This window comes from Mesoplodon bidens (genome assembly GCF_964165515.1).
Source record: "Mesoplodon bidens genome assembly, chromosome: 9".
NCBI lineage: Eukaryota > Metazoa > Chordata > Mammalia > Artiodactyla > Ziphiidae > Mesoplodon > Mesoplodon bidens.
In genome coordinates this window covers 84,060,059-84,076,757 of record NC_138166.1, presented here as the reverse complement: position 1 = coordinate 84,076,757, position 16,699 = coordinate 84,060,059, and the positions used below count along the sequence as shown (strand labels likewise).

General features: G+C 38.5%; 1 protein-coding gene across 6 annotated transcripts in view; it reads right to left on the bottom strand.

Annotated features, from left to right (window-relative positions):
- Positions 1-16,699, bottom strand: part of AHCYL2 (adenosylhomocysteinase like 2) — a 179,601-nt gene that overhangs the window by 12,320 nt on the left and 150,582 nt on the right. For all 6 annotated transcript variants that reach the window (XM_081244585.1, XM_081244586.1, XM_081244587.1 and 3 more), the window contains 4 exons: positions 14,858-14,921; positions 14,288-14,376; positions 11,566-11,636; positions 3,138-3,232 (listed from right to left, as the gene is read on the bottom strand). In XM_081244585.1, the coding sequence (XP_081100711.1) occupies positions 3,138-3,232; positions 11,566-11,636; positions 14,288-14,376; positions 14,858-14,921 (319 nt within the window). The remainder of the gene's footprint in view (positions 1-3,137; positions 3,233-11,565; positions 11,637-14,287; positions 14,377-14,857; positions 14,922-16,699) is intronic.

The window sequence follows — 16,699 nt, the reverse complement described above, 5'->3', positions numbered from 1 at the left end:
CATTTGCTCTGGCTGTTCCCTCATCTTGAAATGTCCTTCACCTAAAAGTCAGCATGGCTAATTCCTTCAGATATGCTCAACCATCACCTTTTTTTTTTTTAACATCTTTATTGGAGTATAATTGCTTTACAATGGTGTGTTAGTTTCTGCTTTATAACAAAGTGAATCAGTTATACATATACACATGTTCCCATATCTCTTCCCTCTTGCGTCTCCCTCCCTCCCCCCCTCCCTATCCCACCCCTCTAGGTGGTCATAAAGCACCGAGCTGATCTCCCTGTGCTATGCGGCTGCTTCCCACTAGCTATCTATTTTACATTTGGTAGTGTATATATGTCCACGCCACTCTCGCTTTGTCATAGCTTACCCTTCCCCCTCCCCATATCCTCAAGTCCATTCTGTAGTAGGTCTGTGTCTTTATTCCTGTCTTACCCCTAGGTTCTTCATGACATTTTTTTTTTCTTAAATTCCATATATATGTGTTAGCATACGGTATTTGTCTTTCTCTTTCTGACTTACTTCACTCTGTATGACAGATGCTAGGTCCATCCACCTCACTACAAATAGCTCAATTTTGTTTCTTTTTATGGCTGAGTAATATTCCATTGTATATATGTGCCACATCTTCTTTATCCATTCATCGGATGATGGACACTTATCAACCATCACCTTCTTTTTTTTTTTTTTTTTTTTTTTTTTTTTTTTGCGGTATGCAGGCCTCTCACTGTTGTGGCCTCTCCCGTTGCGGAGCACAGGCTCTAGACGTGCAGGCTCAGTGGCCATGGCTCACGGGCCTAGCCGCTCCGCGGCATGTGGGATCTTCCTGGACCGGGGCACAAACCCGTGTCCCCTGCATCGGCAGGCGGACTCTCAACCACTGCGCCACCAGGGAAGCCCAACCATCACCTTCTTAGTGAGGCTTATACCTTGATCCCTCTATCTAAAATTACAACCCAGCACTCTTGATTTCCCCTTACCATGCTCTGCTTTTTCTTTTTTCTACGGTGCTTTCACCTTCTAACATACTATAAATTTTACTTATTATGTTTATTGTCCTTTTTCTCACTAAAATATAAGTTCCACGAGGGCAGGAATCTTTGCCTGTTTTGTGCACTGATCCCAAGCATATAGAGCAGGACCTGGCATATAGCAATCATACAATAAATATTTATGATTGAAGGTAAACAGTCTCCTGGCCTTTATCCTGAGAGATTACTTATATCTGGGCTGCCTTTGGAGAAGAGATTACCACCACAATTTGAAGGTAATCTAAAAAGCATGAGGAGATCATAGTATAACATACAGAAAAACAGGGAATTCCCTGGTAGTCCAGTGTTAGGACTCGGTGCTTTCACTGCCTGAGCCTGAGCCTAGGTTCACTCCCTGGTCAGGTCAGGGAACTAAGATCCTGCAAACTGTGAAGCATGGCCAAAAACAAACAAACAAACAAAAAAAACCCACAAAACAAAAAACCAAACTAAAAAACTAAACAAACAAACAAAAACATACAGAAAAACAAAAACAAAAAAACTGGACTAGAAGTCAAAAAACCTGAATTTTGTGCTTCAATTTCATTTTTGAATCAACGGCTATGACTGAACAATATACTTAAGCTTTTATTTTCCCAACTGAAAATCAGGAATAAGAATACTGCCTCATGGGGTGGTCAAGAGGATGAAATGAGATAAAGTAAAAATATAAAAATTACATGACTGCATTTGAAATTATCTTTATTTTAGAGCTTCTTGAGGGTTTAGAACGGAAATTCCTTCCCTGTTCGCTTACTCAGAAGATTTCACTTCAGGGCTCAGAGCATGACCACTTCCCTTTAAGCTTTTTCCATCTGGGGGCTCTACAAGCAGATCAATCCAGAAAAGGACAATCATAGGCTAGATAGTTTTAGAAATATTGATACCTTTGACCATTTAGTAAACGGGCAGTATGGCACAAAAGTGAAACTTAACCAAAAAACCAAACCAAACAAAAAAAAACAACAAAAAAAACCCCAAAACCACAACAACAAAAAAATCCCTCAAAAACACAAACTAAATAAATTACTCATTATAAGCAAAATATCATGGTAAGACAGAGTAATGGAGCCATGCCACTCCAAAACCTCAAGGGTAGAAACAGGCTTTGGTAGGTTGTTTTTCCAGCTATTTTTAATAACAGAAGAATAGAGCACAGAGTTAAAAAGAGAAACCATTTAAAATAGATATCCAACAGGCTCTCAGTATATCAGCTGATCCTTACCTGGCAATGCTGAAGCTCAATCAGAGCAGCCCTCAGTGGAGATGAAAGCATGCTTTGCTTGAGCCATTTACCCAGACAGAAATACAGTTGTGTCAGAAAAATGCCATAAAAACTTAAAACCAGAGTGAAAGTCACACTGAGAGATACTTTAAGTCTGAAAAGAAATAAATAACACTTCTATTAACTATTACTTGGGCACCTTAATAGGATCAAGTGTTCTGTTGGATCAGAAAATTTTAGGTGACTATAATAAAACTAGAGAACCAAAGCTATAGGTTTTCCAGGTTTGAGGAACACATGCTACTGAATTGATTGTGACATCTATAGATCGAATACTACAGTTTGGAAAATATGTTAAGGGGAGACCTAGCCCCATAAAAGAGGGAGAGAAAAGGGAAACCACCATATTTGACAGACACAGTCAATCTTAAGAAGTGTTCTCATCCCAGCCCATAGATTTCCGTCCCTTGAGTTGTTTCCTTGGACCAACCTACTAATCTCACCTTTACAGCAAAATCAAATCTCTCCAAAACACTGACTAGCATACTGACTCACATTTATTGTATCCTTTTTGTAGTTTTGAGTTTACCCAGCTCTTAATGCTAATCATAAAGATAAAATGTCTTACAGTACAACTAGGTATCAAGCTTAGGTGGAAAAAAACCATTCATTTGAAATGATTAAGTTGAGATAAAGAAGCTTTGTAGAATCCATACGCACAAGCCATAAGCCTAGTGAGTGAACAGACTGTGAACAGCTCTACCAGTACAGTCATGTTTAGGATGGCTGGTGACCCTGCTCTTTCTTCTTCTAGTTTATGTTTCTTGGGAAGGAGAGAGGAAAAAAAAAAAACAAAAACCCAATGATGAGTCACTTGAACTTACCACGTCAATCTCCGTGTTGGAATGTCCCATGTTACAAACGATGCAGCTATTCTTCATACGGTCTAAGTGCTCTCTGGTTACCACATTCTTGTTACCTTAAAAACAGAAGAGATAGCCACATGAAAAGGAATGAAGTTGGACCTCTTCCTCACACCATATGTAAACTTAACTTAAAATGGATCAGAGACCTAAATATGAGAGCTAAAACTATAAAACTCTTAGCACAGCATAGGAATAAATCTTTGTGACCTGGGTTAGGCAATGGTTTCTTAAATAACACCTAAAGCACAAGCAACCAAAGAAAAATAAACTGGACTACACTGAAATTAAAAACTTTTGTGCTGCAAATGATACCACTAAGAAAGTGAACAGACAACCTACACAATGGGACAAAATATTTGCAAATCATAAATCTGATAAAAACTCTTACAACTCAGTAATAAAATTTATAAAGAACCCTTACAAATCAATAATAAAAAGACAGTTCACTTTAAAAATGAGTAAAGGATCTGAATAGACATTCTTAAAAGAGAATGTACAAAAGATGTGCCAACACGCACATGAAAAGATGCTCAACATTATTAGGGAAAAAGACAAATCAAAACCACAGTGACACACGATTTCACACATACTAGGATAGCTATAATCCAAAAATCAGACAATAACAAGTGCTGACAAGGATGTGGAGAAACTGCAACTCTCATGCATTGTTGGCAGGATTGTAAAATAATGTAGTTACTTTGGAAAAGTTTGGCATTTTCTCAAAATGTTAAAAGTAGTAACCATATGATCCAGCAATTCCACTTGTAGGTATATACCCAAGAGAACTGAAGACATGTTCACAGAAAAACTTGTGCACAATGTTCATAGCAGCATTATTCATAATAGCCAAAAAGTAAAAACAACCCAAGTGTCTAACAACTGATGAATGGATATCACTGAAATGTGATATAACCTTAAAATGGAATATTATTCAGCGATCAAAAGGAATGAAATACTGATACACACTACAACATACATGAACCCTGAAAATATTACGCTAGGTAAAAAAAAGCCAGTCACAAAAGACCATATATTGTATGATTCTGTTTATATGAAATATCTGGAATAGGCAAATCTATAGAGACAGAGAATTTAATGGTAGCCTAGGGCTGCGGAAAAGTGAAGGGTAGAATAAAGAGTGACTGCTAATGGTAGATTTATTTTGGGGATGATGAAAACGTTCTGGAATTCGATAATGGGATGTTGTACAACTTTAGTAAAAATCACTGAACTGTACACTTTATTTTTTATTTTTTAAAGATTTTTTTTTATGTGGACCATTTTAAAAGTCTTTATTGAATTTGTTACAATGTTGCTTCTGTTTTATGTTTTTGTTTTTTGGCCCCAAGGCATGTGGAATCTTAGCTTCCCCGACCAGGGATCGAACCCATCCCCCCTGCATTGGAAGGTGAAGTGTTAACCACTGGACCACCAGGGAAGTCCCTGAACTGTACACTTTTTAATTTTTTTGAATTTTATTTTATTTATTTTTTATACAGCAGGTTCTTATTAGTTATCTATATATATTAGTGTATATATGTCAATCCCAATCTCCCAATTCATTATACCACCACCATCCCCCCAGCCCCCACCACTTTCCTCCCTTGGTGTCCATACGTTTGTTCTCTACATCTGTGTCTCTGTTTCTGCCTTGCAAACCGGTTCATCTGTACCATTTTTCTAGGTTCCACATATATGTGTTAATATACGATATTTGTTTTTCTCTTTCTGACTTACTTCACTCTATATGAGAGTCCCTAGATCCATCCACGTCTCTACAAAAGACCCAATTTCGTTCCTTTTTATGGCTGAGTAATATTCCATTGTATATATGTACCACATCTTTATCCATTCGTCTGTCGATGGGCATTTAGGTTGCTTCCATGACCTGACCATTGCAAATACTGCTGCAATGAACACTGGAGTGCATGTGTCTTTTTTTGTTTGTTTGTTTGTACTGAAGGTTCTTATTAGTCATCAATTTTATACATATCAGTGTATACATGTCAATCCCAATCGCCCAATTCAGCACACCATCATCCCCACCCCACCGTGCTTTTCCCCCCTTGGTGTCCTTACGTTTGTTCTCTACATCTGTGTCTCAATTTCTGCCCTGCAAACCGGTTCATCTGTACCATTTTTCTAGGTTCCACATACATGCATTAATATACGATGTTTGTTTTTCTCTTTCTGACTTACTTCACTCTGTATGACAGTCTCTAGATCCATCCATGTCTCAACAAATGACTCAATTTCGTTCTTTTCTATGGCTGAGTAATATTCCATTGTGTATATGTACCACAACTTCTTTATCCATTCGTCTGTCAATGGGCATTTAGGTTGCTTCCATGACCTGGCTATTGTAAATAGTGCTGCAATGAACATTGGAGTGCATGTGCCTTTTTGAATTATAGTTTTCTCTGGGTGCATGCCCAGGAGTGGGATTGTTGGGTCATATGGTAATTCTATTTTTAGTTTTTTAAGGAACCTCCATACTGTTCTCCATAATGGCTGTATCAATTTACATTCCCATCAACAGTGCAAGAGGGTTCCCTTTTCTCCACACGCTCTCCAGCATTTGTTGTTTGTAGATTTTCTGATGATGCCCATTCTAACTGGTGTGAGGTGACACCTCACTGTAGTTTTGATTTGCATTTCTCTAATAATTAGTGATGTTGAGCAGCTTTTCATGTGCTTCTTGGCTACCTGTATGTCTTCTTTGGAGAAATGTCTATTTAGGTCTTCTGCCCATTTTTTGATTGGGTTGTTTGTTTTTTTAATATTGAGCTGCATGAGCTGTTTATATATTTTGAAGATTAATCCTTTGTCTGTTGATTTGTTTGCAAATACCTTCTCCCATTCTGAGGGTTGTCTTTTCATCTTGTTTGTAGTTTCTTTTGCTTTGCAAAAGCTTTTAAGTTTCATTAGGTCCCATTTGTTTATTTTTGATTGTATTTCCATTACTCTAGGAGGTGGATCAAAAAAGATCTTGTTGTGACTTATGTCAAAGAGTGTTCTTCCTATGTTTTCCTCTAAGAGTTTTATAGTGTCCAGTCTTACACTTAGGTCTCTGATCCATTTTGAGTTTATTTTTGTGTATGGTGTTGGGAGTGTTCTAATTTCATCTTTTACATGTAGCTGTCTAGTTTTCCCAGCACCACTTATTGAAGAGACTGTCTTTTCTCCATTGTATACCCTTGCCTCCTTTGTCACAGATTAGTTGACCATAGGTGCATGGGTTTATCTATGGGCTTTCTATCCTGTTCGGTTGATCTATATTTCTGTTTTTGTGCCAGTACCATATTGTATTGATTACTGTAGCTTTGTAGTATAGTCTGAAGTCAGGGAGTCTGATTCCTCCAGCTCCCTCAAGACTGCTTTGGCTATTTGGGGTCTTTTGTGTCTCCATACAAATTTTAAGATTTTTTGTTCTAGTCCTGTAAAAAAATGCCACTGGTAATTTGATAAGGATTGCATTGAAACTCTAGATTGCTTTGGGTAGTATACTCATTTTCACAGTATTGATTCTTCCAATCCAAGAACATGGTATATCTCTCCATCTGTTGGTATCATCTTTAATTTCTTTCATCAGTGTCTTATAGTTTTCTGCATACAGGTCTTTTGTCTCCTTAGGTAGGTTTATTCCTAGGTATTTTATTCTTTTTGTTGCAATGGTGAATGGGATTGTTTCCTTAATTTCTCTTTCTGATCTTTCATTGTTAGTGTATAGGAATGCAAGAGATTTCTGTGCATTAATTTTGTATCCTGCAACTTTACCAAATACATTGATTAGCTCTAGTAGATTTCTGGTGGCATCTTTAGGATTCTCTATGTGTAGTATCATGTCATCTGCAAACAGTGACAGTTTTACTTCTTCTTTTCCAATTTGTATTCCTTTTATTTCTTTTTCTTCTCTTGATTGCCATGGCTAGGACTTCCAAAACTATGTTGAATAATAGTGGTGAGAGTGGACATCCTTGTCTTGTTCCTGACCTTAGAGAAAATGCTTTCAGTTTTTCACCATTGAGAATGATGTTTGCTGTGGGTTTGTCGTATACGGCCTTTATTATGTTGAGGTAGGTTCCCTCTATGCCCACCTTCTGGAGCATTTTTATCATAAATGGGTGTTGAATTTTGTCAAAAGCTTTTCCTGCATCTATTGAGATGATCATATGGTTTTTATTCTTCAGTTTGTTAATATGGTGTATCACATTGATTGATTTACATATATTGAAGAATCCTTGCATCCCTGAGATAAATCCCACTTGATCATGGTGTATGATCTTTTTAAGGTGTTGTTGGATTCTGTTTGCTAGTAGTTTGTTGAGGATTTTTGCATCTATATTCATCAGTGATATTGGTCTGTAATTTTCTTTTTTTGTGGTATCTTTGTCTGTTTTTGGTATCAGGGTGATGGTGGCCTCATAGAATGAGTTTGGGAGTGTTCCTTCCTCCGCAATTTTTTGGAAGAGTTTGAGAAGGATGGGTGTTAGCTCTTCTCTAAATGTTTGATAGAATTCACCAGTGAAGCCATCTGGTCCTGGACTTTTGTTTGTTGGAAGATTTTTAATCACAGTTTCAATTTCATTACTTGTGATTGGTCTGTTCATATTTTCTATTTCTTCCTGGTTCAGTCTTGGAAGGTTATACCTTTCTAAGAATTTGTCCATTTCTTCCAGGTTGTCCATTTTATTGGCATAGAGTTGCTTGTAGTAGTCTCTTAGGATGCTTTGTGTTTCTGCAGTGTCTGTTGTAACTTCTCCTATTTCATTTCTAATTTTACTGATTTGAGTCCTCTCCCTCTTTTTCTTGATGAGTCTGGCTAATGGTTTATCAATTTTATCTTCTCAAAGGACCAGCTTTTAGTTTTATTGACCTTTGCTATTGTTTTCTTTGATTCTATTTCATTTATTTCTGCTCTGATCTTTATGATTTCTTCTACCAACTATAGGTTTTGTTTCTTATTCTTTCCCTAGTTCCTTTAGGTGTAAGGTTATATTGTTTATTTGAGATTTTTCTTGTTTCTTGAGGTAGGCTTGTATTGCTATAAATTTCCCTCTTAGAACTGCTTTTGCTGCATCCCATAGGTTTTGGATTGTCGTGTTTTTGTTGTCATTTGTCTCTAGGTATTTTTTGATTTCTTAAGTGATCTCTTGGTTATTTAGTAACATACTGTTTAGCCTCCATGTGTTTGTCTTTTTTACATTTTTTTCCCTGTAACTGATTTCTAATTTCATAGTGTTGTGGTCAGAAAAGATGCTTGATATGATTTCAATTTTCTTAAGTTTACTGAAGCTTGATTGACCCAGGATGTGATCTATTCTGGAGAAAGTTCCATGCACACTTGAGAAGAAAGTGTAATCTGCTGTTTTTGGATGGAATGTCCTATAAATATCAATTAAATCTAGCTGGTCTATTGTGTCATTTAAAGCTTGTGTTTCCTTATTAATTTTCTGTTTGGATGATCTGTCCATTGGTGTAAGTGAGGTGTTAAAGTCCCTCACTATTATTGTGTTACTGTCGATTTCCTCTTTTATAGCTGTTAGCAGTTGCCTTATGTATTGAGGTGCTCCTATGTTGGGTGCTTATATATTTATAATTGTTATATCTTCTTCTTGGATTGATCCCTTGATCATTATGTAGTGTCCTTCCTTGTCTCTTGTAACAGTCTTTATTTTAAAGTCTATTTTATCTGATAAGTGCTTTGCTACTCCAGCTTTCTTTTCTTTTTTTTTTTTGCGGTACTTAGGCCTTTCACCGCTGTGGCCTCTCCCGTTGCGGAGCACACGCTCCTGACGCGCAGGCTCAGCAGCCATGGCTCACGGGCCCAGCTGCTCTGTGGCATGTGGGATCCTTCTGCACCGGGGCACGAACCCGTGTCCCCTGCATCGGCAGGCGGACTCTCAACCACTGCACCACCAGGGAAGCCCCCAGCTTTCTTTTGATTTCCATTTGCATGGAATATCTTTTTCCAATCCCTCACTTTCAGTCTGTATGTGTCCCTAGGTCTGAAGTGGGTCTCTTGTTGACAGCATATATATGGGTCTTGTTTTTGTATCCATTCAGCAAGCCTGTGTCTTTTGGTTGAAGCATTTAATCCATTCACATTTAAGGTAATTATTGATATGTATGTTCCTATTACTGTTTTCTAAATTGTTATGGATTTGTTTTTGTAGGTCCTTTTCTTGTGTTTCCCACTTAGAGAAGTTCCTTCAGTATTTGTTGTGGAGCTGGTTTGGTGGTGCTGAATTCTGTTAGCTTTTGCTTGTCTGTAAAACTTTTGATTTCTCTGTTGAATCTGAATGAGATCCTTGCCAGGTAGACTAATCTTGGTTGTAGGTTCTTCCCTTTCATCACTTTAAATATATCATGCCACTCCCTTCTGGCCTGTAGAGTTTCTGCTGAAAAATCAGCTGTTAACCTTATGGGAGTTCCCTTGTATGTTATTTGTCATTTTTCCCTTGTTGCTTTCAATAATTTTTCTTTGTCTTTAATTTTTATCAATTTGAGTACTATGTGTCTCGGTGTGTTTCTCCTTGGGTTTATCCTGCCTGGGACTCTCTGTGCTTCCTGGACTTGGGTGGCTATTTTCTTTCCCATGTTAGGGAAGTTTTCGACTACAATCTCTTCAAATATTTTCTTGGGTCCTTTCTCTCTCTCTTCTCCTTCTGGGACCCCTATAATGCGAATGTTGTTGCATTTAATGTTGTCCCAGAGGTCTCTTAGGCTGTCTTCATTTCTTTTCATTCTTTTTTCTTTATTCTCTTCTGCGGCAGTGAATTCCACCATTCTGTTTTCCAGGTCATTTATCTGTGCTTCTGCCTCAGTTATTCTGCTATTGATTCCTTCTAGTGTAGTTTTCATTTCAGTTATCGTATTGTTCATCTCTGTTTGTTTGTTCTTTAATTCTTCTAGGTCCTTGTTAAACATTTCTTGCATCTTCTTGATCTTTGCCTCCATTCTTTTTCAGAGGTCCTGGATCATCTTCACTATCATTATTCTGAATTCTTTTTCTGGAAGGTTGCCTATCTCAACTTCACTGAGTTGTTTTTCTGGGGTTTTATCTTGTTCCTTCATCTGGTAGAAAGTCCTCTGCCTTTTCATTTTGTCTGTCTTTCTGTGAATGTGGTTTTCCTTCCACAGGCTGCAGAACTGTATGAACTGTATACTTTAAAAGAGTGACTTTTACTGTATGTAAATTACATCTCAATAAAAAAATCAGATTGTCTTGGTTGTATGACCTTGTGAATTTGCTAGAAAACATTGAATTATACACTTAAAATGGATATGGTAAGTGAATTATATCTCAATAAAGCTACTTACAAAAAAAGAGATCTAAGGATTGATGTGAAACAAGAACAGTTTCTTTTTCCTTTTTTTAAAAAAAATAAATTTATTTATTTATTTTTGGCTGCGTTGGGTCTTCATTGCTGTGGGCAGGCTTTCTCTAGTTGCGGTGAGCAGGGACTACTCTTGGTTGTGGCGTGTGGGCTTCTCATTGCGGTGGCTTCTTTTGTTGCAGAGCACAGGCTCTAGGGCACACAGGCTTCAGTAGCTATGGCACACGGGCTCAACAGTTGTGGCTCATGGGCCCTAGAGCACAGGCTCAGTAGTTGTGGCGCACGGGGTTAGTTGCTCCATGGCATGTGGGATCTTCCCAGACCAGGGATCGAACCCACGTCCCCTGCATTGGTAGGCAGATTCTTAACCACTGTGCCACCAGGGAAGCCCCCAGAACAGTTTCTTATGGTTCTTCTTTGCCCCCTGCTCTCCCTGAGACTACAAATAATAGTTTTATTCTTAAATATTCTGATTTTCCTCCTTTAAAATAGAATTATAAAATAAACCCAGTATTCCAATGGCTTATGGTTCTAACATAAAGATAAAATATCTCAGTCCAAGGAAAGTAGCCATATCTGCATATTCCTCTCTAAAACTCAAAATCTACATCTTTGGGAATTAACACAACTACCTTTTCCACTTTCTCTAACTACGAAGAATTTTGCTCTAGCCTTGCTTTAATTACAGGGACTAGAGAGAAATACACATCACTTTTGGAAGCAAAATTTTTTAAAATGTACAAATTTAAGATCTAGCTTCCCAAATAAAACTCACTGGTAGCCATCTCCTGGGTAGCTGAGGATGGATGGAGATATGGAACAGTTAAAAAGACTAGAGAGAAACTTTCCTCTAGGGATGACATTAGCTAATGGTATACTTTTGGTCAGAGTTCTAAAGAGGTAGGAAGAATGTGAAAGATTGGTTTTGTGGACTACTATCTCTGGCTTTTAGAGTTTGGTTTTGTTCAGAATATTTCCAGTCATTTTTCACTTGTTCCATGAAAGTGTTCCCAAGTGCCACCCCATTTTATATGTCGTAATCATACCTGTACAGGTAATAACAATATCCACTTGCCGGATGACCTCATTTAATTTCACCAGTCGAAATCCATCCATACTGTAGAAATAAAGCATGATCAATCAACCTAAAAAAGCAGCTGGGGAGTCTTCTGCCACACAACCTCAAAAGCTATTACCCAAGTTGCTTTGGTACCTACATCACTTTTTGATACAGCTGGACTATTCTTAGTGAAAAATTCAAACTCTTTCCTTAGTTCATATAGGACAGAAATAAAAGGTTCTTTCTATCACTGGGACCTAATTCTTCCTGATAATAGGGAGGCAGGGTTAACCATGAAACCCCAATCAAGTTTCTAGAAAGTGCCATTTTACCTGAACCTACTACCCCATTGAAATTGCTCTCCCCAAGATCATCAATGATCTCCTGAACGCCAAAAACAATTTTTTTCTTAGACTCTAATATTACTTGATATCCTCTGCTACATTAAACATTATTTGCATTCTTAAGGCTCTATACTCTTGGAGTCCATGATACCGTTTTCTCTTGGTTTTCTTACTTTTCTGATTGCTCCTTCTTGATCTCAGTCAACCTTTAAATGTTGGTACTCTGTAGGGTACTCTTTTCTCTATTCTTTTGGCACTTATCCATTCCTTTCCCTTGGCTACAAATGATGCCTCACAGATCGCTGATTTGCACATTAACATCCAAAGCTTCAGAGCCATAGATCAAATTATCTACTGGATAGCTCCTCCTCATGTCCCACAAGGACCTCAAACTTATTGTGCTTGAAAATAGACTCATTATCTTACCCACATCACCAATCCTGTTTCTTTTCTTCTATATTTTCTATCTTAATCAACAGCATTACTGTTCACCCAGCTCTACGAGTCAAATAAACTAGAATGTCCTAGCCTACTACCTCTCCCTAATTAAAATTGTCACCAAATCTGGTTGAGTCTTTTTCCTTAATTCCTTAAAATCTTAATTCTTAATCTATCCCCTCTTTTCTATACGTGCAGGCCTGATGTTCAGGTCTTATCATTTCTTGCTGTAGTAGCCCCTGGCCCCATCTCATCGCCTCTAGGTTTATGTCTCTCTAATTGATTTTGCAGAGTGGTTTCCTGAAATGCCATCTGGCTCATGTCATTTTCTTGCTTAAAATACTTTGGTGACATTGTCTGGTATCAGGATAAGACCCAAATAGTTATGTTGATATATGATTATACTGACATATGATTTCTACGCAGGTATTACCACTCCCCCAAATTTATCCTATCGGCCAGCTCCATTAAAACACTTCCAGCTTCTTAAATATAAACATGCTGTGCTCTCTCCTTCCTAGGTGACCTTGCATATGTCGCCTGTACCTGGAACTTACTTCCAAACTAAGAAGTCACTTAAATAAGTTTTAAGACTCAGCTCCATTGACACCTCTTTCTACCCTCACCACCCTGCTCTTTAGTTAGATATTCCTCCTTTGTGCTCCTACAGAAGCATGTGCTGTTTATCTCTGTCACAGCACTTACTACACTGCACAGAGGTTATTTGTCTGTGTGCTTCTAAAAGCAGGGACCTTGTCTCATTCATCTACTCATCTTTCATCCTCAGCACAGAGCACAGTACCTAACACAGAATAAGTGATCAGTTCACATCTATAAGATAGTTTGAATCAGTACCTCAGTCAATATTAAAGCACATTCAGGTTTCTCTAATGAACCCTGAAAAAGCGCTAGAATGGTGATAGTTCCCTTCGTGTGCTGGAGCCCTGACTCAGACAAAGCCAACAACTCTGTTGGAGAAAACTGTGTGTTGATGGCTATGGTGTGTGGGGAGTGGTAGGACAGGGGAAAATGGTTATAGAAACATCTTTATGCCATGCCTCATCTATGCTGGGTGACTTCCTCTGGGGGGTTAATGGTAAAGATTGGGTGGGTTATTCAGGCTACAGACACGGGGACTTTGCAGTAGTTTTCAGGGACAGTGGTATTTTATCCTGCTGAGGGTGGCAAGAGACAATTTTAATAATAGCTACCACTTAGTGAGCATTTATTATGTGACAGCACCTCTATACTTTACATATTATATAATGTATAATCATATGTAATAATTATATCATTATTTTCTGAACTTTCACAATTGAAGTAGATAAGATTACCCACATTTTTAGATGGGAAAGGAATTATTTCTTTTTAAACTTTTGATTTTGGAATCATTTCAAACTTAAGAATTATAGGAATAGTACAAACAACCCCTGTATACCCTTCAGTAAGAGTTAGTAGAGTTTATCCTTCATTTAGATTTGTCTGATATTTCCTCCTGATTACATTAGGTTATGCATTTTGGGGAGGAATGTGACAGAAGTGCTCTTTTCATTGCATCACTTCAGAAAGGATCTGATGCCAGCCTATTTCTTTTTTGATCATTGTTTTCAAAGGGAGAAGGGTGGCATGTGGAGCTGATAAGGGGCTACTTGCTCTCTGGTTCAAGGCGTCCCCTGTTACTATTTCCACAGGAGTTCAAATTGTGGCTTCTGACAGCCTCTGCTCTCTCAGAGCCGAGCTCCTAGATCTTTGAAAGACAGGTGCTTACAATTAATAGCAGCCTCTCAGGATCTGGGCAGCTTCTCAGGATCTAGGCCCCTCTAAGAGGAAATGTGGCATTAACTAGGCCATTCTTTGGAGGCAGTTAGAAGATAATACATTAGACAGTGGTGAGAGGAAAAAGCAAATCTCCTTTTGCATGCTTACCAGGCTTGAAGAGCACAGATGGGGTCAATCTCAGTTACATACACAATTGAGCCCATAGCTTTTAAGGCAGCACAGCACCCCTTCCCCACCTGAAGAGAGGAGAAAGTACACGTAATAAGGAAAGTCACAAAGAAAACAGTTTCTCAAAGCTTCTAGTAAAGTGTACCCTCCTTTCCGCCACCAAAAGGAATTTCACTGAATAGATTCACGCTTAGGGAAAAATAAGAAAAAAAATAAAATGAATGCAGTTCATAAACAAACTCCTAAACCCTGCTTAGCGCATGCATGTGCATAAGAACACCCACACTCACGATTTATAATCAAAACACAAGCTAAAAGAACATCACAAACAGTGCACTGGAACAGTCAGAAAATCAACTTAAAGAAAAAATAGCAAAAATGCAAAGGGAAAAAGAAAGATTGTACTTTAACCAGAGGGCCTCTGAAGTTACTTTTTTCCTACTTAAAGTGGTAAATGAATGTACTTTTATGTCCATACAAGTGAAAAATTCTAGTATATTTCAGCAAAATACATTTTAAACACTTAATAACTGAAAGGTTAAACCTTACCTCTCCATAGCCACAGACCACCACCTGCTTCCCACCAAACATCATGTCTGTTGTTCTTTTAAGTCTATGGGGGAAAAAAAATTAAATCAGAAAAATCTCTTGTTTCTCGCTTGAGATTAGATTGAGCCCCTTTGTGTTCATGTTTGGGGGTTTATTTTTTGGTTTTGGGTTTTGTTTTTTTTTAATGTTGAAAGCAAGCCTGGTTTCTATCCTAGAGAAACTATTTAATGACTAGAAAGAAAAGCTCAATAAAATATGTATTTTTTTTTTTTTTCGGTAAACGGGCCTCTCACTGTTGTGGCCTCTCCCATTGCAGAGCACAGGCTCCGGATGCACAGGCTCAGCGGCCATGGCTCACGGGCCCAGCCGCTCCGTGGCATGTGGGATCTTCCCGGACCGGGGCACGAACCCGTGTCCCCTGCATCGGCAGGCGGACTCTCAACCACTGCGCCACCCGGGAAGCCCAAAATATGTATTTTCTTATCCATGCTATCCAATCAATTCCATCTCTATGTGAGGCCTTTTTTCTTTTTGTTCCCCTTGTTTTGGGAGTGGTACAGAAGGGAAGAAGCTATAGACCACAAAGTAACTTTTAAACATAAATGTAATTTTTATTTAGGAGGTGACAAAGCTCTGGTTTAATATGAACGTTGTAGCTTATTGAATTAGACACATAAAATATAACGCAGATAAATGAGTCCTACATTTAGTAGTATCAAAATCGCCAATAGGTCCCACATTAATTCACCAGGGAGGGTAATGGGCAACGAGGTGGAGAAGAGCCTCGAAACACACCAACACTGACTACATGAGGTAGTGAGTTTTCTGGGCTGAGTCCTTCTCAGACATGTTCTACCTCTTTGTCTCTGATTCTCTATGAAGCTAGAATAAAGGCCCTTACTGTTTTCAGGGTCTCTCGGAAGAAGTTGTAGGAGCAGTTTCTGGTTTCTCTGTAGGGTCAGTTGGTCTCCCTTCTCTAGGAAGCCCTGGCTAGGCAGAAGAAACTTCAACTAAAACCAGCCATTCTGAGATAGACGGTTCCGACAAATATTTGTAGGTCTTTCTACTCATCTGTTAACCTCTCCTGTTGAAAAGTCTATAAATGCCCCAAAGGCAAAGTAGAAATCCTATCTTTTTAATGATTTGACAACTTCACTCACTAGGAACTGGTATAACTCCATGAACTCCAATGAAACTCAATAAATATCAATTAAGTTCAGAGGCAGTTTCTGTTGAGTGAAGAGGGTAAGTCTGGCTGGGCTACCACCATACTCAAAAGCCATGGCTTAGAATGGTCCTTGACTGGCTCAGCACAGCAAGGAAATCAATAATCATATTTCTGAGCCTCCTTTGCTTTGACTACCCACAAGCCTTTCTGACTCTCTTCCCAAAGGAAGATGACTCTCTCTTTGTGACTACAAATGACTGTGTGGTGGAAGGGAAACTTCATCAACACTGCTACTCTGTAAATGATAGGCTGACAGACCAGGATGGATTCCAGTTAGGCAGTGATTTCCTTGTGATCTGAGGGACCCAGATCTGCCTCAAGGTTCAAGGATAAAGGATAGAAAAGACCTCTGTCAAGAAAGGACTTTTGGGGATGTGAGGGTAAGCTGTCTGGCGGTGTAAAAGAGTCACGCCAAGTCTCTGACTTCTCTCTAATTCTTCTAGCCCCAGAACTCTCTAGACGAGTTCCTGAAATACGATCTGTTTTATGATCGAAAAATCCTATCTGGGATATCCTTTTTCTTCCTACCAAGTCTTCCTTCCTTCCTTCCTCAGTCTCCATAAGGCTGCACCTGCCTTGCTTTTTGGCATTGCAGACCAATTACAGAAGTGTCC